The sequence below is a fragment of the Mytilus edulis genome, chromosome 5 (genome assembly GCF_963676685.1).
Source record: "Mytilus edulis chromosome 5, xbMytEdul2.2, whole genome shotgun sequence".
NCBI lineage: Eukaryota > Metazoa > Mollusca > Bivalvia > Mytilida > Mytilidae > Mytilus > Mytilus edulis.
This window is the reverse complement of record NC_092348.1, coordinates 25,647,705-25,673,159: the sequence shown is the minus strand read 5'-3', so window position 1 is coordinate 25,673,159 and position 25,455 is coordinate 25,647,705. Positions and strand designations below refer to the sequence as shown.

General features: G+C 31.7%; 1 protein-coding gene across 1 annotated transcript in view; it reads left to right on the top strand.

Annotated features, from left to right (window-relative positions):
• The window catches only part of LOC139525008 (scavenger receptor cysteine-rich domain-containing protein DMBT1-like), a 107,980-nt gene that overhangs the window by 30,747 nt on the left and 51,778 nt on the right, over positions 1–25,455 (top strand). The window contains exons 13-23 of the mRNA XM_071320183.1: positions 1,351–1,498; positions 5,833–6,113; positions 8,344–8,491; positions 13,393–13,556; positions 14,889–15,036; positions 15,939–16,102; positions 16,955–17,102; positions 17,452–17,609; positions 19,458–19,605; positions 21,578–21,738; positions 23,557–23,704. Coding sequence (XP_071176284.1) covers positions 1,351–1,498; positions 5,833–6,113; positions 8,344–8,491; positions 13,393–13,556; positions 14,889–15,036; positions 15,939–16,102; positions 16,955–17,102; positions 17,452–17,609; positions 19,458–19,605; positions 21,578–21,738; positions 23,557–23,704 — 1,816 coding nt within the window. The remainder of the gene's footprint in view (positions 1–1,350; positions 1,499–5,832; positions 6,114–8,343; positions 8,492–13,392; positions 13,557–14,888; positions 15,037–15,938; positions 16,103–16,954; positions 17,103–17,451; positions 17,610–19,457; positions 19,606–21,577; positions 21,739–23,556; positions 23,705–25,455) is intronic.

Genomic DNA, 25,455 nt, shown 5'->3' with positions numbered 1-25,455 from the left:
CATGGCGTTGTCAGTTTGTTTTAGATTTATGAGTTTGACTGTCCCTTTGGTATCTTTCGTCCCTCTTTTGAAACAGGTTGTCTTCGCAACTCCTCAGAATCCACACAACTTAAATTCTCGAAACTTTATAGATAGTAAGGATATACAATGTAGATCCTCTGAAATCAACGCAATACAATTTCATAAAACTTTGTAGATAACAGGAACATACTATGTAGTTGTGTATATCGATGGGAAACTATGATTTGTTTGCTACAATTTATAATTATGCCAATTGAAACATAGAATTAAGACCTTTATATACTACATTTTTGTCATTGACACTTCTCTGACGATCATTATAAGAAACGTTGTAGATGGTTAGTACATACAAAAAAAGTGTTCATGTCCACAAGAAATTTTGATCAGTGGAATTTTGTAGCAGTCATGCATCTTTTAACTTGTTAATCTGGTGATATTTTGTTTGCTCAGTATCAATGTTAGGGGTTTGCGAGCGTGCTCACAAAGATTCTTTAATGACAGACAAATATAACAAAAAGCTTCCATATTATTTATACAAAGGTAATGCAAATTTGATACAATACATTAAGTAGGCTAACATTAAATTAAAATGTGAATAAAGCTTAATTTCCCATGTTTTAATCAAAACATTCGACTTGCATTGCGAATTGGAATGTTTGAGCATCATCATAATTTGTTGTACATGTAAAACATATACTTTTAAGCGTGCATGCTGATGTTTTGCAATATTTTTTGACAAAGTTATACAAATTTTATAACAGGATCATATTTATCAAGTCTACAAGGACAGGAATGACGATTGTTTGTTCTTGAAATGTAAAGAAAATCTTGTCAATGACAAAACCTGTTCCGACGATTGTTTGTTAGAATTATAATAACTTTTCACACTGTATAATTTATCATTTTTTAAAAACATATATCTAGATTTTCATCTTTTTCTTTTAATGACAGAAACTTTTACAGATATGGTATTGAACATACAATCATTTAAAAATTAAAACAATGAAACAAAAAATAAATTCTTATTACTGGCAAAGAAGCAAATCGCAGTGTGACATACTATTAATAATGATATATAATGCAACAATTGTTGAAACGAAATACAGTTATATATCCGATGCAACAAAATTCATGAACCATTTGATATTCAGTTTACTTTCGTATACAATACATGGGTGAATTATCGATTTATCTGCATACCTAAAAATAAAATTCTGTTCATTTCTTGTAACAGCATATAACGTTGTTTTTGAAATGTTATTAAACGACGCTGAGCACATGTTGCAGATAAGAAATCAAAGCAAATATATAAATACTTCAATATTTTAGGCAATGCTTTTCGACTAGTGAATGGTAATACTGAACTGGAAGGCAGAGTTGAAGTTTTTCATAATGGTCAATGGGGAACAGTATGCGATAATCATTTCAATGAAGCTCAAGCTCAGGTGATCTGTAAGATCATGGGATACGAGCGAAGGTTATATATTCTTTTTATCATACAGATTTTATCAAAATATGCTCTGTTATATAGAAACTTATTTTAACCACCTCTATGGTCCTGTGCATCGTCTTACTATAATTTAACCATTCATTTATTATACTTTCTCTGTATTGAGTGCTGTCTATGTTCCTATACAATAGAAAAAATGTTTTATAATAACTAAAAGTATGGCATGATTTTTTACTATCAATATATGCGTTACGTAATCATGGGCCAACAGTATTTAATCGATGTTAGAATCTGGTATTTTCATTTTGAATGTAAAGTCCTTGAGAAAAACAATGGGGATCGAATGGTTACATTCATAGCCTTTTCTACTCTGCATGCCTTATACCCATGGATAATCTAAACCCAGTTAAAAAAAGATCCATAGTTGTGATTTGGACACAATAAGTAAATGCACAGATCGGACGAAGCCGAAAAGGTGTCTCTAACCAGTTGAGACGTAAATATATCGTAAAGGTCAACTTGACGGTGACTGTGAAGCATTATGGATGTACTTTGGTGAGGTTTTGGAAATTTGGGTCAGATGTTCGGACTACTAGTTTCCCCCCGTACAATACAGGGTCAAATATTTCGCCACATAACAACCATTTTTATTGCCAAAATTACGGGCCTTGGACTTTGATAAAATGTTAAAAATCACAGTTATACGGACTTTTTTTCTAAACGCTTTCAGATATTGGGATGATTTTTGGCATGTTAGTGTACAAAGATGAGTTACAGATCAAGTTTAAGTTTTGTTCTTCTAGGCTAAGTTTTGACGAAATTACAGGCTTTGGACTTTGATGAATTGTTGAACATCACAGTTATACAGACTTTTTTCTAAACGCTTACAGATATTGGGCTGATTTTTGGTTTGTGAGTTACTCATGATGAGTTACAGATCAGGTTAAAGATTCATTCCGTTCGGCTAATTTTTTCAGGCTTTGGACTTTGATAAGTTTTTGAAAATCACAGTTATACGGACCTTTTTTCTAAATGCATTCAGATATTGGACTGAATTTTTATATATGAGCTAACAAGGATGAGTTTCAGATCAAATTAAAGTTTCGTTCCGCTCCACTAATTTTTTTTCTAAAATTAAGGGTTTACAACTTTGAATATTGTTGAAAATGACAGTTATACAGACATTTTTCTATATGCCTCGAGATTTTAAGCTGATTTTTATAGGATAACTCCACATGTAACCGCGGAAAATTAGATGAGTTCCGGGGTATATGCAGGGAAAGTAAACATACGAGAATTTCGAATGTATACATTTTCGAAAATCTCTTACTTTTTCCACCCCGGAACTTATCTAATTTCCCGCGGTTACATGTGGAGTTATCCTTATCCTTCTTGAGCTGTATACTACACAGATGTCGTTGTATTTTTATAATATGTTTAAACTAATAGCTCTTGAAAAGTCATTTACCAAAATTTAAACAGATTCTTGATTTCTTTTCTTTCGATTTGAGACCCAAAATGAAACCAATGCAAATGTAAAATCAAAGTCCGAGTCAGATTTTTCCCACCAATTTTAGAAACTCAAATATCTTTTAAAAAAAGAGAGCTCCGTAACCTATCAATATTTTTAGCTTATATTGTTGCTTTACTTATACTCTTTCAACTTAAAGTATCAATTTTAATTTCATGATTTTTTAAGTACACCCTTAAGTACACACGGACGCCGTCACGAGTTGGTTGACCGTTATGGAATAACCGTTTCCTTGACCACCCCAGTTTTTTGGTGGGGTTTGTGTTGTTTAGTCTTTAGTTTTCTGTGTTGTGTCTTCTGTACTATTATATGTCTGTTTGTCTTTTTGTTTTTAGCCATGGCGTTGTCAGTTTGTTTTCAATCTATGAGTTTGACTGTTCCTTGTCTTTCGTCCCTTAACGTCTTCAAGTCGACATAAAGTTTTCTGTGCATCACCATGTTGAACATTTTTTCGTTACGGGAATAGGCCGCTAAATATTGAACATGCATTTTGGTAAAATAAAAAGAGGGACGAAAGATACCAGAGTGACAGTCAAACTCATAAATCATTTGCTAACATACGTATCGATACAAAAACGACTTATGCTGTGACATGCATATGCTTTACTGAACTGGGAAACTGACCACATGAAAGTTGGATATCATAGACTGTAATATTGAATGAGTTTATTCATATTAAGGACTACAGTGATCATCAAAAATATAAGGCAGTTCTTCAGACATATATCATTCATACCCGAATCTTATAATCAATTTGATTACAAAGATAAAGGTATGAAGCAAACATTTTTTTGTCAAAGAAATCCTTAAATTTGAAAGTCTTCGGTCAAATTACATAATATGGGTTATTTATTTTTGGCTGACAAACATATAACCCCACCGCATTTTCCGCCTGTCCCAAGTCGGGAGTCTCTGGTCTTTGTTAGTGTTGTATTATTTTTAATTTTAGTTTCTTGTGTTCAATTGTATATATATTTGTTTAGGAGCAAGCTGAAGGACGCCTCCGGGTGCGGAAATTCCTCGCTACATTGAGGACCTGTTGGTGACCTTTTGCTGTTGTCTTTTCTTTGGTCGGGTTGTTGTCTCATTGACACATACCCCATTTCCATTCTCAATTTTATCATTGTAAATTCAAAGAAATCATTAAATTCAGATCATTATTGTACATTAATATTGATTACGTGTTATATATTATAAATCATTCAGATTTACAAAATACCTTTTTCCGAATGAATTTCCGATATTTGAAAAAACCTAACCGGTATAACGAATGATTCCAACATTTTATTGATGTTTAGGTATTAGTACTTGCAGCAAATAAAACTAATTATATAAAGTCTTTGATTGCCTCCACAACCTATTAAATCATCGCTTGTGTTTTTTAACCGGATTTTTGTGACAAAAATGTCGGTTATTGATCTGGGGATGTACGGCGGGCGGGCGTATACGGGCGGGCGGTCGGGCAGTCGGGCGGGCGGGCGGGCGGGCGGGCGGGCGGGCGGCAATCAAATGTTGTCCGTGCAACTCATGAACCGTTCAATCAAAGCTTTTAAAATTTTAATATGTTGTTACTGACAACTAAATGAAGGTCAAGTTCAACTATGGCGATTTTGACTTTTACCGTTCAGGAGTTATGGTTCTTGAAAGATTGAAAAATGAAGTTTCCAGTCGTGTCCGTGCATTTACGCATGAACTGTTCTACTAAAGCTTCCCAAATTTTAATATGTTGTTACTGATGACCAAATGGAGGTCATGTTTAATAATGACGATTTTGACTTCTACCGTTCAGGAGTTATGGTTCTTGAAAGATTGAAAAATGAAGTTTCCAGTCGTGTCCGTGCATTTACGCATGAACTGTTCTACCAAAGCTTCCGTAATTTTAATATGTTGTTACTGATGACAACATAGAGGTCAAGTTCAATAAAGACGATTTTGACTTTTACCAATCAGGAGTTATGGTTCTTGAAAGATTGAAAAATGGTGTTTCCAGTCGTGTCCGTGCATTTTCTCATGAACCATTCAACCAAAGCTTTTGAAATTTTTATATGTTGTTACTGATGGCAAAATAGAGGTCAAGTTCAATAATGACGATTTTGACTTTAACCGTTCAGGAGTTATGGTTCTTGAAAGATTGTAAAATGGCGTTTCCATTCACGTTGTTGCATTTACTCATGAACCATTCAATCTAAGCTTTTCAAATTTTAATATGTTGATACAAATGACAAAATGGAGGTCAAATTTGATATTGACGATTTTCACTTTCACCATTCATCAGTAATGGTTCTTGTGATATTGCCTGGACACAGATAAATATTAATAAATCCGGTTTGCTGTCGTTGTGACAGCCTCTTGTTATACATCTATTTCCAGACCATGGTGCTGAAAACATAGTTTTGAAAATAATAGGTAGCAAACATTTGCATAAGTTGCATAAATCATTATACATGCAAATATGTTAACCTATGAACTGTGAGGAAGCCCAATAACTTTGATGTTTTTACATCTCAGGAAACCATTTTCTAGTATTTAAATCAAAGTAGTAAAATGTAAGTAACATGGTGTTGAAACAGGTTTTGTATAAAAAAAAAATGTGGATTGACAGCTCTCTTCACAATGCACAGATTAAGTCGTAATGCTAAATAACATGATACTGACATTTATTTTTAATTCAACATTTGTATATTTGTGTTTATTTTTTAAGCTATGCTGTTAACCAAAATGATGCATGACAAAGCCTTTTCTTAATATCAGGATGTATGATTAGTATACAATACATGTAGGTTTTAAATCAATATTCCAATATAAGCCAAATAATCAACATACCTTACAGGCATCCTGTGATTTACAAAAAAGCTCATTTTGGGCCAGGATCTGGTAAAATTTGGATTGACAAAGCACACTGTCAGGGTAATGAAGAAGATATTGCATCATGTATAGGAAGATATCAACAATATTATACGCATTACTCAGCTGTTAGATATTCATATGGTGGCGGCTGGTGGAGAAGTACTCATTATGCTTATAAAACAAGAACTAGAGCCGTAGTAAGATACCTTACAGAATGGGGTCACTATGGATGCACACATAGTGAAGACGTATCGATATCTTGCAGTAAGCATACTTTTATGTTCATTCAAACCTGCTTAAGCAACCCACCTGCATTAGGCAAAACACTGTAATGAGACCTGTAAATGTAGGTATCTCTGTAGCTCATGTCATATTGGTTAAACCTGTATTAAAAGACCATCTGTCTTTGGATACCCCTTTCATGCTCTCCCTTAGATTGTCTTTTAAAACAGGTTTCACTGTATATTAAAAACAAGAAAAATCAAATGATGATAATAACAGTAAAAGTAGCAGTTGTAAGGATGGTGATATTAATGATGATATTGGTAGAAGTAATTGAAATAGACACAAACATTTGCAAAATTACGCAATCATTGTGATTTTATTTATTCATTTAGTCTCACATACATTATGATCAAAACTATTTTTGATTTACATTTTTGATTTACATTATAATTTGAAAGCAGTGCTTTTGCATGTCTATCATTTAATAGACAACTTTCGAGTTCGATGCATTTCCGTCGGACACTTTAGTTTTAGTGAACATTTAATGTGCGTTTAGGGGCCTCGTCACTTCTGTTCTTATATTGAGCTAGTGGTATAGAAACTATAATGCTATATTGCACGAATTATTCGGCAAATTGAATTCTAATAATTGACAACCAGCACTTGTTTCATTAGGGAATTGTGATTAAGTACCTACAGAATAAACATACATTGGTTAGAGGTATAGGGGGAGGGTTGAGATCTCACAAACATGTTTAACCCCGCCGCATTTTTGCGCCTGTCCCAAGCCAGGAGCCTCTGGCCTTTGTTAGTCTTGTATTATTTTAATTTTAGTTTCTTGTGTACAATTTGGAAATTAATATGGCGTTCATTATCACTAGACTAGTATATATTTGTTTAGGGGCCAGCTGAGGGACGCCTCCGGGTGCGGGAATTTCTCGCTACATTGAAGACCTGTTGGTGACTCTCTGCTGTTGTTTTTCATTTGGTCGGGTTGTTGTCTCTTTGACACATTCCCCATTTCCATTCTCAATTTTATATATGCTAGTTTATCCTGCACAGTGACGATCACTAACACGCTTGATTAACGTTAATAGTACAGATATTGATACAGGCAATCCCCTTTATCTTGTAAATGACATCATAAAGGCGCGCATTTTTAACTAGTTTTTTTCCCGGATACGGATATCATTTTTAACTATACACCAACTATTTTCTTGTCGACTGATCACAGGAAGAGCTTGTTTGTTTAAAATATTGTGTTTTGGTTTTCACATCACCAAAGACGAACTATTTTCCTCAGCATATAGTGACAAAATAAACTCATTGCAAAATTCATTTTCCATACGTAGCTATATCTTTCACAATTATGGTCTATATATCCTGTCGAAACAGATTGACGGTAAAAAGTCAATATTCAATATTTTACGCAAAAAAATTAAAACAATTGAATCTGTTATACTATTAATATGGAATGTTAATGATTCAATCGATTAATGTTTCTCGTATAACACACTAAATACAAAAAAAATAGTACAGTACCCTCTTTTTGTCAATGACAAATGATATAATGAATGCCATGAGATAATAGAGACCAAATACTCAATTACGTACTTATACATGTAGACTGTTGAGAAATTACAGTTATTTAACTTCAGGACAACACACCAAATATCAACGGAAATGTCAATTTGCTGAATAGGTTATCCCAAAATCACAACCTCAGTTTTTTCACTAAACATGTCCGTTTAAAATATTGACGTTCTGAGTTTGTACTGCCCAATACGACTGTCATTTCACGTGAATAACATTAGTTTCAAGTTAATTAACGAAATCAAAAGTTCGAGTAAAACCACAGCGTGTGTGGATGGCACCCTCAACATCCCTTCAGTCAGTCATCGGATATCCTTCTGTGGTGATTCCCGCCATTCCCAGTGCTTTTCTGTATCATTGGTGTATTGGATCAACAATGTCAGTTAAATGAAATTTTCGATCAAATAGCACCAATCTCTGACAGTGTATTCTTTATTTCAAAGTTAATTTTGAAAGTTTAAGCCCAACTTTTCTCCTTATCGAATGACCAGCATATATAAAAATCTTCAATAAGATAATCATTAACAATAAATGTAACCAATCGGAGTGTATTCGCCTTAACAAATGCTGAACTAGGAAATGTGTACAACTAAAAATAACCGATTTGTTTTAACACAAATGTACCATTAACGCATTACATCTTAGACATCTCAATATTTCCTTTGTAATTTTAAAGAAACGCAAATAAGACTGGTTAACGGTAGGACAGCAACAGAAGGACGATTAGAAGTTTTTAACAATAATCAGTGGGGAACTGTTTGTGACAGTGCATTCAATGTAAACAGTGCAAAAGTAGTATGCAGAATGCTTGGATATGATACAAAGTTAGTACAGATAAATGATAAATGATATATTCAAATAGCACCATTGATTCATCTTTAATTATATACAAAAAACATCTGCGTAACAGCGAAAAAACTATAAATTTCATAAATAAAATTCTTTGTTTTCAGAGGAAAATAAAGCATTACACATATATATAATGTCTAAAAATAGCAACATTCAATCTATTTAAGCGTGGATCAGTTTGTGAAAATAAACTGATACAGTTACTGAATTAAAATTATATAAATGTCTAAAAATATAACTTAAACACGCTTATTAATACATTAAAAAGTTCTATTATATTTTAAATAGAAATACGCAATATTTCGCTAAACAAATTAGCCTCATCAGGCGAGTGCATCTCTCAATGCAAAATCGAGTGCATGACAAAAAATATTAATTTTCTGTAGCTAAATCTATATAAGATTTGAGGAAAAGTGTAACATATTTATTGATGTTGCAATCGGAGATAATAAACCATGCGGAAGGGACAATTGTAAGTGCTGCAAAGTTGCCAACATCGAAACCCAATTCGTCAGCACTGTCACAAAGAAAAAATACAACATATTTATAACATCAAATTGCAAAACGCAAAATTGTATTTATGTTCTAACGTATGGAACTTGCAAACTACAATATATCGGCACGTCTAAACACTACCTAGGCCGCCTTGGTGCACTAAGCTCCAGGAAGTGCCCTAAACCCCATGATGGACCAGTCAAATAAGCACCAAGGTCATTCAGTACGATACAGATTTGAATAAAGAGCATATATCTAAATGTTGGTGTAAATATATTCAGAAATAAAAGAGTTATTAACATTTTATATGGCACGCGCCGATTTTGTGTAATATGTCCTGTTGTCATATTGTTGATTGAATCCAATGAAGCTTGACGAATTTATAAATACTGCACTAAGGATATGAAGCAAAGGTTAAATATGCACCAAGATCATTAATCAAGATAAATCATTATTTTAAAAAAATACATGTTTGTTAAAAGTTGGTTCAATGATGTAAAGTGATATAAAAGTTATTAACATTTTTAACCTGACACGCGCTCTACTTGTGTAATGTCTGATCACCTTGTTAATTGATCCAATCAATTCTGAGGGATTATCTTTTTAACTAGTAAATTATTTTCTTTGTTCCTAATTAGTAATGATAAAAGATTTATCTTTTCTTTAATGCTTTGTTAGAAAAAAAATATTTTGAAAAAGTGTTTGTTTGCGCTTTTCAAAATAAAAGATTTAAATAATAGTAAAAACAATCGAAATTTTTACTCAAAGCGGACTAAATTGTAGTCTATTTCTTTCTTTTTATTCTTCCCAATTTACTGTTTCAATATTTGCATGAATAGATACAAATTATAATACAGAATTGTTTCAAATATAAGAGTTAAAATGTGGCGTCCTTGGGGTTCAGTGCAACCCATTTTCAATAAGTATGACAGACCGCTTGAAAATCTGCAAGAGGTAATTATTATTAAATTTATATTTCATATAAATAGATAGCTATGGTATGATTGCCAATGAGACAACTATCCACCACTGTCCAGGGAGGAATGACGAAGATAAAGGCAAATAAAGGTCGCGTAATACAACCTTAAACGATGAGAAAACGCATACCGTTTAGTCAACTTTATTTTTCAGATTTAGCCAAAAAGTTTTAATCAAAATTAAATAGTAGAAGAAATGGTTTTTATATGCTTGATTAATAGTATGTTTTTACAGAACTGAAATATTTGAGGTATAATAAGTCGTTATATGGTTTTACACAACGGAAATGTTTTAGAGACATGATAATTATATAGTAATAATTTAGTTTAATTTCTATAGTCTCTCGTAATTCTTTATAGGATGGCACTAGTATTTTAATATATAAAATTGCTGTTTTATTCAATGTTTATATTATAATGATTATATTACAAAAGAGGGAAGAAAGATACCAAAGGGACAGTCAAACTCATAAATCTATAACAAACTGACAACGTCATGGCTAAAAATGAAAAAGACAAGTGGAGAGACTTTAATAAAATATTGAATCGGAATCTGAATCTTTTAAAGAGATATTGTCATAAAATACTCTAGGTAATTTCTGTAAATGTATGTTTAGTTAAAACATCATTGTTTGACACCACCGTCTCGTTCTGTCGTATAATAAAAAGATAGCTTAAAAGCTGGACAGATGTGATGTCACACAATTCCCCCCATTCTTACTTTGTATTTGGATAGTGCACAATACTTATTTAAAAGTCAAAATAACCTATCAAAAAATACACACAAAAAAAGAAAGAAATACAAAGTTTTGTTTTAAATCCTACAAAAACAAAATGCACGCATAAACAAATATATAACACGACAAACAAAAAGGTGTAATTATATATAAGTCGTGTACTTTTTTTGTTTCTTTATTTCTTCATGGATCAGTGATTTTATTACCTGGTTAAGTACTGACATGTGCCGTCGGACAAAACCTTTGATGACAGAAAAAATCACATTACGACTTAACTACAATTTTTATTGACTAAAAAAATCAGATACATAATCTTCATGAAAAACTACGTCCGATTGTATGTTTTTTTTTCATTCATATCACCATCAATTCATAGGCTTAGTACAGTTTCATGAGCTTAGTGCACCAAGGCGGTCTTAGTTGTGTTTAGACACTCCCCAATATGTTGGTGAAACAGAAACACCATTTAACATCCGACTAAATAAACATCGGTCATTTTATAAAAAAGAAAGAAACTGCCCAATTACAAGACACCTTTTAAGAGCAGGACTTGATTTTGAAAACGTCACATTTCAAATCATTGAGAAAAATCAAAATTTGGATACACAAGGAAAATATAGATTGTATAGATTAAGTTACAAAAATACATTTTTGTCATGCATCCGATTTCACCTTGAGAGATGCACACGCCTGATAAAGCTAATTTGTTTAGCGAAATATTGCGTATTTATATTTAAAATCTAATGGAACTTTTTTAATGTATTAATTAGCGTGTTTGAGTTATAGTCTTAGACATTTATATCAGTTTAAAAGTGCAGCTATATCTCAAATAGTTATAGAAGGTATCAGGATTATAATTTAATAAACCAGAAGCGCGTTTCGTCTACATTAGACTCATCAGTGACGCTCGAAGCGTTACCATTCAGAGAATTCCTATATAAAGGTTAGAAACTAAAAGTGTTTTCTATAAAAATTTCATATATGAAAACAAAAAATAAAACAATTGTCAACAAAATGTAAAGGTTTTTTTTAAATCGGTATTATGAATTTGTGTTATGCATGCAAAAATAGCACAATTTGTCACCAATTCAAGAGACAGCGATCCTCCAACATGTCATCGGCGTCAGTGTTGTAAACATTGTAGTTTTAAGACATCAATAATTTGATTAAAGATTCTTAGAATTTTATGAAACAAGACAGTTTCGTCAAAAAGAGTTTCCCCTTGATTCACTGACAAATGAACATGTTTTTTCATAGTTTACTTTAAGTTGGTGTTAAAGTTTTTCAAACAACAACTCTGCCAAACCTGTATGTAATTTTTTAGAAATTTGCACATACGTTTTGTTACGATCAAAAGATTGTATCCACAACAAAATTAAATTGTGTTTTAGCTTTCTGACTTTTATTGGTTAAAGGACTACGTTTTTTAGCATTAAAAGTTACATACCATCTGTATATTCGTTTGAACACCGATTTATTTTTCAACCTTCATTAGAATCTCGTTAAACTTTGACATAAGCTGTTCTATGATTAAGAAACAAACACATGAAACAACATTTTGATTTATTTTTATATATTATAACATATTGCTGATAAAAGGACTTCATTTTCTAGCAATGAGCATTTTCACCCAATAGCAGATATGATTTTTAAAACATCAATAAATGTCTATGTGTTGAATACTAATATTTTGAAACGTTGACATAATCTGTACAAGTGCAGAAAATAACACCCTAAAGATAAAGATGTTACTGTTTAGTTTTTGTATCAACAAACCGCAGACGAGACATATATATATATAGGGATAAGTATAACCTAAATGAATTTTATATACAAAAATTGAAATACAGTTTAAGTGTAAACTTTTATATATACTAAATTTTTCGTGCGAAAATATAGATTTTGGTATTAACAGTTTTTTCGGCAACAATTTACATCATAACAAACTATTTCAAAATGAAATGCAAATTTGTCTGCACCAAAGGTAGGCATTTCATTCAAATCGGCACGTCTATTTGATCGGACATTTGTGTTTTCAAATGAAAGCTGTATGGGGAGATACTAAGTAATTAAACATTATTGAACTCTGAATGTTCATACAAATACAGCTTGAAGTTTAGTATTTTGATCCTCTTTTATATGAACATTTCAAAACGATCCGCTCAATAATGAACAACGCAAAACATAAATGGTGTCAATTGTGAGAAAACGAAAGATGATGGCTCAAAATTTATTCTAGATCAAATATATATGGCTACAAGCTTCAATATGTCAAATCTTCATAACTGTAAAGTTCTATATTTGTACCACTTTGGTATAAAACGCAAAAGAGATTCATGAGATTTCAACCATTTATTTTGAAGAGTGAAAGTATGATAGATTATCATAAATGAAGTGCATTGGATATTCATAAGACGTAAAAATCGGCTGTTTTTTTATTGTCTAATACAATTAATTTTTCTTCATATTAAACTCAGATGGTTAGTATTTATGTTTTGTAAAATATTGATTTTTTGTTTTATCATTTGCAAAATTGCGATTTGCATAATTCATCAAACCAATAAAAGTGACAAAAAAATCTTTTTTCGTTTATCTATGAACTATTATCATATTGAATTGCTCTTATTGGCTGATACAAATTATTTCGTGTAATTATATGACTTATAGGTTCGCTGAAGCCTTTGGTGGAGCTATTTATGGTGAAGGAATAGGAACAGTCATGATGAAAAATGTTAGATGTGTTGGTAATGAAATTGACATAGGTGACTGCCCTTTTGACGGATGGAGAACTGGTGACTGTAGCCATTCAAAAGATGTCGGTGTATCATGCGGTACAAATCCTTATGTTTTGAAACCTGTAATTTTTAATTCAAACTCGCCTTGTTCTCGTAATCACTAGAATAATGTTTACTGTCATAAATTTTGATAAGAATCAAAGCGTGTGATGTTCTTTCTGATCAGGAAGAAATAAATATAAAGTGACGTTAACAAAATGTTTTGCCTCGAAGGATCAAACCCCCAAAGAAAACACTTCAAAAAGTATGTTTTGCTTATGAATCTGTTATTATACACATGTTATATTGCACCTAAAAATATATATCGTATTGACCGTAAATCTGAATATTTGTCAAATTGACAGATCATAAAAATATGACTCGTCATATACTTACTTTAAGGGAGTTCGCGGGTCTAAATCATTTATATAGGATTTCTCAATATTTTTCTATAAATGAACTTTATCTTATAGTTAACAGAAAAATAAAATTAAAAAGTGGGGTCACCGTTCATGTGCGCTCACAATCTGTCTTCGAAAGAAGCATACATTTTTGTAAAGGTGTTTTTTTTCTGTTGAAGTAAAAGGAGAAATAAAGGTAATATCGATAAAAAAGAAAGAAATTTATTACAGAAATCGCTCAAATTTTACAATAATTTAGTTTAAGTACAGCTTATTTGGAAATTATATTAAAAAATATAGGTCACCGATGAGTTAAAAAAGATATTTCAATTTTAAAGCCAAAAAATTACATTTTTCCACCAAAGGGAGATAATTTGGAACTTTTTCAATGATATATACATTTTAAAAGTTATCTGGGGCCAACACGAGTTGTTTGTTTTGCATGATTTTTGTACCATATGATAAGTAACAACTACAAAAGGTAACAAATAAAATTTGAAATGAAAAACAAATAAGCAGAATATTAAAAAGACACGGATTTAAAAGAAGCAAAACATCTGAAGAGCAATGATCAAAACAAAAACCTAAAGAAAACGTGGCAAATCCATTCAAGTCAATTTTATCCGAAGGAATTGAAGCTTAGTTTCTTATAATTTAAAAATTCATTAACGCATAATTGTATAAATGTTTGTTACTAATTATGCTAGTACCAAAGTATTGACTACACAACAGATCATTCTCCTGTGGACTAATAGTCCAACAGCAGAGGTATCGACAGAGCTATACAAAATGAAAACCATTCATTATAAATTTCATGCCACTTTCTGGATTTATAATTATATATATAAGTAATGTCTAAAGTCAATGTGTCTTTATTTATTGGATGTACAATTGTAAGTGAGGCACATAAGACAATGTATATTTTCAACGATGATACTTTGAAAAAATCATTAAAATAGTGAGTTCATATAAATATATCTCATACTAGGGGCAAAAATACGACTTGTTGATGGAATAAATGAGGCACAAGGAAGGGTAGAATTACACCATAATGGACAATGGGGATCGATCTGTGATGATTCGTTTGATATTAATGAAGGCAAAGTCATTTGTCGCATGCTTGGTTATGACGATTCGTAAGTTGCAATTAACTCCTTAAATGCCCAGAATGTATTTAAACATTTAGTAGTGAATTCAAATAATTAAACTATGCTATTTTGAGACCGCCATCACAGGCTTTATTTAACTTCGAAATAAATATACATCACAACAAATATAAATATGATTTGCCGAGATTCTGAACTTCTATGACTTTAAATTATTTCAATTACCTGTAATGAAAAAGTAAATCTAAACATTTTAAAAAGAATTGAAAGCCACATATATCAGTCCTAATTTCAACAAAAGACAAATCATTGGTCCTTGCTGCATCCAAATATGTTCAATATGTAATATTGACTACTGAGCGGATAATATCACCAGTTGCTAAATGAAATACATCCAATGTTATCATCAAACATGTTTTATTTTTCTTTTAGTATCAATTTCTTTTTGTCAGTATATTGCAACTGAATTTTGAAATATTTTAATTATGAGTCAAATAATACAAAAAACATAAGAATATAAAAGAATTCTGACAATGGTAATATCTATTTATAATGTTTCCTAAAAAAATCGTGATGTCATCATAAAATTAGATTCAGATATTTGGACGCTAAAAATCTATTTAAATTACGGCTTTTATCATTATAAATAAGAATTCCTTACTTTGTTTTATGATGATTATATATTCATGTTCCAGAACTTTTCGAATTTCTTCCGGGAACATTTTTATAAGCAGTTTTTGTCATAATTGCTATTTTCAATAGTTTCAACTACATCTACCATTGAAGCTTTGTTTGATAATCTTGTTTTACTAATTGTGAAAGCGCATTAATTATCTTTTAATCTTTTTAGTTTATGCATGTCCTAAAATAGAAAACATAATGCAGCAAAAATAGTACTTTTAATTTCTATGTATAATGAAAAATATGTCTAGATATGCAAAGGTATATTCAAATGCACATTATGGTGGTGGATCAACACCTGTTGCTATGGACGGACTGTCTTGTGTAGGAACGGAGACTGATATATCATATTGTAATGTCGAAGCTTGGGACAGTACTAATTGTACACAGAATAATACTGCAGGTGTAGCTTGCAGTGAGTATGAGCTAAATTTGGTATACTAGGTATGATGTCCTTTATGGTAAAGCTGGACTCGGAAAAACAATCTAGCGTTAAATTAATTTATCACAAAGACAGCAAAATATATTACTCCAAATCACAATAACTTTTATAACCACAAAAATCTAATTACGTTTTTAAAATGGAAGTGTACATTAAATTGATGTTGTCTGAACTACTTACTGTGCTGGAGGGTTTATCTTGTATAAATGTATATCCATAAAGACATCAGATTATGCTAACAAATAATAAATTCAAAAATCGAGCTTGAAGAAATGCATAGGAGTAAATTAAGGGACGAAAGTATATGTTTTCTTGAGTATTCTTATTATTCCACACAAAAAATCGCATATGAATTTGAAAATGTATTGTTTTCAAGGTCGTTTACCTTGTGTAAAAAATGTAATCTTATGTAGAAAAAGTACGCTTTGTTTACAAACACTTCATTTAAATTGAATAAGTAGAATCGAATGTTGGAAACTTAAAACCAAAGATGTGGTGAGAAAATAAATGGTCTTTTTTTTCAGAAATAAACGTGAAATATTATCAACACTTTGGTATATACCTAAAGTTTTGACTAACTCTTTTTGTTTTGAACTGAGTTTTGAAGAATAATGTGTATGTGATGGAACTGAGCTATAGTTTCATATTGAGTGAGTCACATACCATGAATAATATTTATCCAAAAATATCTCAACAGAAGTCGAAAACGCCGAAAGATATAACATTTCATCTGACCTATTTCATAGTATTTTACGTTATATTTTTTTTTCAAAACGGTTTTGTCGTACTAGTATTTAATTTCTTATTTTATCTATGCAATTTCAGGAATACCATTTCGTCTCGTAGGAGGAAGTTCATTGAACGAAGGCAGACTTGAAGTCAGTTTAGATGAACAATGGGGCACCGTTTGTAGTGATGGGTTTGATATAAATGATGCTAGAGTTGTATGTAAATCCTTAGGATACGATGTCTTGTACGTATATTCTATTGACTACATAGTTTATTTTAAAATATTTGATGTGAAATGGTATTGGATTACCATAGTGTGATACTTAATACTTTTATTTTTGGCAGAGCTTCTGTTAGAAAACCTATTCAAACATATATTTTCTTTTGCTTTATGATCGTTGTGTTCTAATGCATGTATCAGCAGACATAATAGTTCATAAATGCAACCTAAACATTTATTAAGAAAAGAAAAGAAATGAAATTGAAAAATTGAATCCAGAAACAATGTTAAATTTAGGATGACCAGTATGGACAGTTATTTAATGATTTCAGGCGACAAAATTTATAATTATTTTATTATTTTGCGAATAAAGGGAACCAGAAATAACAACAAAATTTGGTGAAGGATTGGGAAAAGTTATGATGGCACAGCTTAGTTGCAGTGGGGTGGAGCAAGGTTTGAGTGAATGTGGATTTATTAGCGGAAAAAATTACAACTGTGGACATGGAAATGATGTTGGGATCATTTGTAGTATGTAACATATTTTCCCTAATTCTAGATCTTACTCGATTTATCCCTTTCCTGGTCTGTTGATAATTGTTGTTTAATCAACGTGTGATTAAGTTAATCTCAGTTCTTCACTGGTTAAAATTCGATTATGACGTCAAACTTTCTTGCTTTCCTCTGAAACTCCTATTGTGAAGTCTGTCACGAAAAAAGGCTTTCATGTCTGATGACGACACGTAGAAAGAACACATATTTTTTGCATGAATCGTTCGGAAAGAAGGCTTAGGATAAGTTACATATCGTCAAGAAATCATGGGGGGTGGACATATTCCACCACCAAATCTCGTGCATTACATACAATATTTATCCACTCTTGACAGATAAATTTTAAATATTCAAAATGCTTGGTGAGCCTCGCGTAGAAATGTAACTCTCTCGAGTGGATAAATATCGTTTCACACTCGATGCAGCGGTAGAATCTGAATATATTGGTGATGCCAAAAAATCTTAAACAAAATTACTCTTGTGGAATTAAACCTTTAAAGTGAAAGTGTAACAAGTTGTATTTTATGAACACTTAATGTTGTTGAAAACATTGTTGTTCGTGTTAAATATATTTGATGTGTTTCCTTAATTTTTAGAATCTGTCAGACAACCAACTTTAGTTTATCAGGAGTTTGACAGTTGTTATCCATTCGGTTGATGTGTTTCAGCATTTGGTTTTGCAATTTGATAAGGGAATTTTGCTTGGAGTTCGGTATTTTTTTTTAACTTTTACAATGTAACAAAATTTGTTTGTCAATTTTTTTATATTGAATACTGATCAAAACTGATGAATATAATTAGCATTTGTCCTGTTTATTCTGGTTCTATTATAAAATTAAAGTTGTTATGGACTGAGCTGTTAGAATTACAATGTTTAATGTTAAGTACATCGAATATAGTATGACATTATAAATGTTCAGAAATATCTTTATCGAGGATCTTTTGTTTCTAGATTGCCTATAATTCTGTGTTCTTATTTCTTGATCGACTTTCCAATATAATTTGTCATCTAAAAGGAGATTCCTCAATGCCTTTCTGATTCAGCAACAATAAGAGTCATTAATGAATATTATAAATAAACGACAAAGTCAATATATTGGATATACAGAAATCTAATAAGTTGATACAAGTACCAAATTAACTGTTAAAATGAAGAAAAAACCCAACAACACCAATATGCAATCATTGTTTATGCAAAACCAAACAGATCATCGCACTGAATCATTTTTGCAATGGCTTGATTGTAGACACGAACATTTTATTTTGCAAATGCATGAAAGTTCCATGTTTTGTCATTCAAAGTGTGACTGGAATACGAATATGTTCACTCGTCCTCTTCCGACCGTCAGTAAAACCTAGCCACAGTAGGTCATACGTTTTGCTGAGCGGAATGTTCAAATATGCAGCCATGTCATGTCAGAATATGGGCGTGAAATAAAATACCTCTAGTAAAGAGAAGTCCACGCTTTTTTAACTCTTTGATGGTTCTCTAGGTGTCCTCTTTCAAGGCTAAATTTTTGTCCTAATCCCATATACCCTTTTTTGGGAGTGGTCGTTTTATTATCCAGATCTTGATCAAGAACGGCATCCCTTATAGGACCGTCTGCTGAATTGCTTGTTTCATTGATTTCGTCCGGAACATGCAAGACACATTTGCCCATGAGTTAAGCAACCGACAATCAATTCATTTTAAAAAAATCCTTTGATTTCTTGAAAAATTGTCATGAACTTCACGATACACAAACATAACATTCGTCAAATCTGTTTGCAACTAGGTTTACGTCTTTAATCTTTTATGTGAAACAAGCACTTCGATTGTATTTTTAGGAACAGATGTAAGGCTTATTCACGGAAAATCTCCAGACGAAGGACGCATTGAAATAAAATACAACAACATTTATGGTAGTATTTGTTCATCTAATTTTGACATGGTGGATGCCCGAGTGTTTTGTTCCATGCTGGGTTATAATAACCCGTAAGTTAAAATGATAAGCTTAAACAAATCTTACCAAAAACATCAGGATTATAAGTTGGTGCTTAAGTCACACGTTTCGTATACAAAAGCATCACCGCTATCATCGAACCTAAACATTGAAATTCAAAATTATCAAAGTAAACCGAATACGAATAAGGCCATTTCTGCTTTTTGTTACAAAAAATCGACTTTGGAATAGTACATACTAGATATTTTGGAAAAGTTAACAGTACATCAAATGCATCAATAATATGTCATGTGCTTACTACAATTGATATGAATAAGATACCATGAGGGCAATAATGTTCCCACAAAGTAGGCCATGAACAACAGCATTGAATCAATTAATGTGGTGATAAATAAGCAAATATCTTAGAAAACCTTTTTTTTTATATTTTCTAAAAAAAATATGAGTGATTTTATCACTAGTTCATCTTCAAAATGTGATGTACCATACATTCGTTTTTGTTTTTATTATTATATTTGTAATCTAAACTTTTTCACAGGGACATTATTATTGGTCTTTGGGTCCGTTCGGCCGTTTCGTCTGGTCGTCCGTTTGTTCTTTCGTCCGTTTGTCGCGTTTTATGTTAAATGTTTGGTCAAGATGGTATTTGATGTAGTTGAAGTCCAATCATATTGAAACTTTGTACACATGTTTCCATTGATATGATCTTTTTAAAATCAATGCAAATTAGAGTTTTAAATCTATACGGTCCACCGAACATAGAAAATGATATTGCGAGTGGGGCACTCGTGTTCTTTGAACACATTCTTGTTTTCACTAAATTATCAGTTAAGGTAGTGCCAAAAACCTTAAATTTATTTGGCACATCTTATTTTCATAACTTATTGACAAACTAGTTACTTTTACCCTTTTACTAAAATATAACAAAAAATCAAAACACTTTGAAACCATACACTTTATCGAGAAAAAAAACCACATTGGATGTATAACAGTTTGACAAGCAGCAATTTTGATCATTGAGAAGCTTCATATTTCATTAACAATAGAACGTGATTAAAACGTTCAGCTGATTTTCACAGTGATCTCTCTATCGGGATGTTGTGTACCACCTTAATGAAATTAATTCAAAAGAAATGAACTGTTTACATCTTAAAAAGTATGCGATTTACTTTGACATGGTTAACGCTTTTTAACCATCGATTATGTTTGGAAACTTGTAACAGTGTAATTTACAACATCAATATCGACAGCCGTACAAGAAATAATATGTAGAAAAATGAACTTTGATAATCTTTTTCAAAATATGATAGGAAAGATACAAGAAATATATTAACCATTCTAAATATATCTTTTATAACAGAAATTGAAACTAAAATTGAAATATAATGACCATACGAAATAACATAATATGTAATGTATATTACAGTCATCAAAAAAATAAAAGCTAAATCGCATAAATATCAAATGGAGCAATATCGGATATGTTTTATGAGTCTGACTGTCCCTTTGGTATCTTTCGTCCCTCCTTGATAGAGTAATATCATAAACGGTAGTAATTTTTCTGCACCAAATTCGCATGTCGACCATCAATGTCTGTTCAGATCAAACTACTCTACCGATTTCACCATCGTGAAAACAATTATCTAATGAATAGGGACACCGTCACATTGTATTGGTGAACTGATATAGGAGTTTGACGGTAATGTAGTGAATCAATAAATTAAATTGATTATATATATTATCATTTCTTTACGATCGATATCATTGTTAAAGGATTTACTTTTTCTTATTTACAAGTTCCTTGACTTTCGTCATTTGATTTTGTTGGCTAGTATATTTTTCGTTTGCGTGTCCAGTTTTTTTTAAAATGTTTCCCATTTGTTTGCGCAAGAACTTGATCAAGAAAGCTTTGAGTGTTTCGAAACACAATGTGTATGATGATTTTATTTACTTTTCAGTGTTATTTACCTTATCATGCTTATTATTCTTATTGCTGCTTCGTAGTTTTCCTGAAATATGCAATTCCTGCTTTGGAAAGAGCAATGGATCTCTACACTTATCAAATGTTAACTGCACTGGTGATGAGTTGGATATCACCAAATGTTCATCTGCAGGCTGGCAGAACGCAAATTGTTCTAGTGGAAGTGATGCTGGAGTATTCTGTAGTATGTATTAACATATGATTTTATATTCTTAATAAGAGTAGTTTACCTATGTGTATATGTCATCTTTTCAAAAGGAAGATGTATTTTATGTAAAAAAAAATTCAGGTAACACATATTCTTAGATAATCGATAGAACTCGAAAAGAAGCGAAACCGGGTTTATCGGCAGGGTAAATTAAGGCGACAGTATTTCAAATAGTGTCCCCGAGATGCACGCATTACCTTCTGTGTGAATCCACACATATTGCAAATATCACATGTTGGAATAGAAATACAAGGAAAATGAACACAATGCATTCATTGACATAGTTGCGTCCATACTGGTATTTAAAGATAAACCATATGTAATAAGTCATTTGACATACAGACGAATGTAATCGGCTAACCGATTCGTAATCTTTATGAAGTTTCGATTTCCATCTTTCCTTTTTAAAACACTGTTGGACACCTTTGTACAAGTAGCACCGTCGTGATAATGATAATGTGAACATTCATGAGCATAAAGTTTCAATTGAGATATGTAAACGCGATAAGCTAGGACAAATAAACTCATCATAGAAACATGTACTCAGATTAAACATTTGTATTTGCGCTAGACGGGCGTTTCATCTACAAAAGACTCAGTGACACGGATTTGAAGTACTATGAAATTAGAAATTGATGATCTAGAGGTTAAAATTATCTCGATTGTCATAAATTCTCTATTCTGAAGTCATGCAACTGGACCAATAGCGAGCAAAGATAAATATATGACAGATTGTCTAGTGTAGACAGAATCCCTCATCCGAAGTTCATTGATATATAAGATGCAATCATAAACTGATCAGGTCATTTAGTTAAATTAAATTATCAAAACACCAAATATTCAGATAACAGAAAGTTGCAGGACGTTTTATATGTTTGTCTTGGAGAGGCTATTCATGAATTATGGCTCATATGAGTGCAAAAAAATAAGTCGGCCAATAAGGATGCACAATCACCATTAAAAATAGAATGTGTATTGAAATTTCAGTCAACTAAACTCAACAAATATGTTGCCAACAAAACGTCTATCATTTTTATGATATCATCAAATGAATAGACAATTTAGAAAGGTTTATCTCATATTGTGCATCTAAAGTTGTTTCATTCAGAAAAAGGTCAAATGATAGCAGAGGAGCTAATATACTAAATGTATTGTATTTTTTGTTTTCAAGAATATTATTTGAAAACATTCGAAAGTTATATTTTTTTCTGAATAGATTTAAGGAAATAAAGATATAGTATTACAAAATGTTCATCTGCAGGCTGGCAGAATGCAAATTGTTCAGTGGAAGTGATGCTGGGGTACTTGCATGTACTTGCATTTTTGGGGATATATAAAGTTATATAATTATGATTAATCCTGACATTTATGCACTAGCAACCAATAGTAGGCGACACTTAAAATGTTGCGTGTTTGGTTGTCAGCTATATCATGGCGTGCAAAGCACATATCAAAATTAGCTTTACAGTTTTTTTGTTAAGTTCAATCAGTCGCTTGCTTTCTTTGATTATCCCATTATCATTCATTGTTAAAGAACAATGTAGATGTAAAGCCTATTACAACATAACAGTACACTAACAACACTAAAACCCAAATATATCTAATGAAAACATGTCAATATTCAATATGCATTTGTTTAAATACGTCAGGTTAAATAATCAAAAAAAAATGTCTAGAGATAAATAACTACTGAAAAAAAACTGAAAATTCCAAACAAAACGAAGATCCGAGAGAGTTTGATTAGAGCTTGGTAAAAACAAATTATTTTATAAATCGTTTGCTTGTGTAACACAGAAACGAGGGTAAGACTGTATGGTGGTGACAATCCTTCAGAAGGGCGCTTAGAAGTAAATCACAATCAAATATGGGGAACTGTGTGTAGTGATGATTTTGATATCGCCGATGCCAAAGTTATCTGCTCTATGCTCGGATATAATACATCGTAAGTACACTATATTTGATCTTTGAATAAAAAGAGAAATGCATATCAACTTCCATTCTAGTATATTTTACGAAAATTCATAGTTAAAGTGGCACAGATTTAGCCGCAGAGGGAGTTCCTATTGGAAATAGCATTGTCTATATTTACAGAAATGCAACCTTTACATGCTTACTGTCAATTGTTTGTGAATAATCAATCAATACCTCTAAGAATGTGAAATTATGTCGGTCAGTCAAACCAAAACTATTATTATAATGTCGTCTTGAAATATTAATAATGTAACTATCTGAGTTGTTTGTTATTAATTCGAACTGCAGTGAACTTAAACAGGTATTTGTACCTTTGATTCACGTTTGTAGAAGAGTGTCGTTTAGAAGATAGGCGGATATAGTCACTCTTTAAGTAGGTTTCGGTATAAAGTGTTTGTACAAAAAGATGTGGGAAATTCAAATGGATCATTCAAAACTCATACATCGAAGAAAAACTAGCAATGAAACGAAACTGAATGAAAAAACAATCAAAAAAATAAAGAAACGCAAAATTGTCAAAATATCAAAAGTTTTGAAATAATTTCAAAATTGTAATTATTCTAACGGACTATTTTGTCAGATATATTAATACATAAATACTAAAGAATCTGAATACTGCGTATTGAGTTTATCCCATAAATACTTTTCTAGTCCAGGTTGTAATGTACATTTAAAGTAAGTTTTTGAAAGGCCATCAAAATAAACATTTGTTCATTCGGGAGGAATAAAAAAAAATTAGACATACGCCTATCGTTACTAAAACTACTGTAAGGATATAAGATTTTGATACAAATATCTTGGTCAATTTTTCTTTTACAAAACATATAGGTTGTTCCAAATACAATTATATCAAATAAATGATTGAGAGAAACCAACGTAAATCGCAGGGAAGGATCTATTTAAGGCGACAATAGCTTTCCAATATTCAAATCCCGTAAATCGATTAGGAAATAAACTCATCATAGATACCAGGACTAAATTTTGTATATACACCAGACGCGCGTTTCGTCTACAAAAGACTCATCAGTGACGCTCGAATCCAAAAAAGTTTAAAAGGCCAAAATAAAGTACGAAGTTGAAGAGCATTGAGGACCAACGTTCCTAAAAGTTTTGCCAAATACAGCTAAGAAAATCTATGCCTGAGGTAGAAAAGCCTTAGTATTTCAAAAATTCAAAATTTTGTAAACAGTTTATTTATAAATATAACGATATCATTGATAATTCATTTCAGCACAAAAGTGCTGACTACTGGGCTGGTGATACCCTCGGGGAAATAAATCTCCACAAGTAGTGGCATCGACTCAGTGGTAGTAAATAAACTCATCGTAGATCCAAGGACTAAATTATGAATATGCGGCAGACGCGCGTTTCGTCTACAAAAGACTCATCAGTGACGCTCGAATCCAAAAAAGTTTAAAAGGCCAAAATAAAGTACGAATTTGAAGAGCTTTGAGGACCAAAATTCCTAATGTCAAATACAGTTAAGGTAATCTATGCCTGAGGTAGAAAAGCCTTAGTATTTCAAAAATTCAAAATTTTGTAAACAGTTAATTTATAAATATAACCATATCAATGATAATTCATGTCAGCACGAAAGTGGTGACTACTGAAGAGATATATCAGGGTAACAAACAAAACTAAAGGGAATCGGTTGCATCGAGACCAAGTGCGTCCACAGGAGAAGCCATTTTCCAAGCATGCAACTTTTGTTTTGTAAATTCA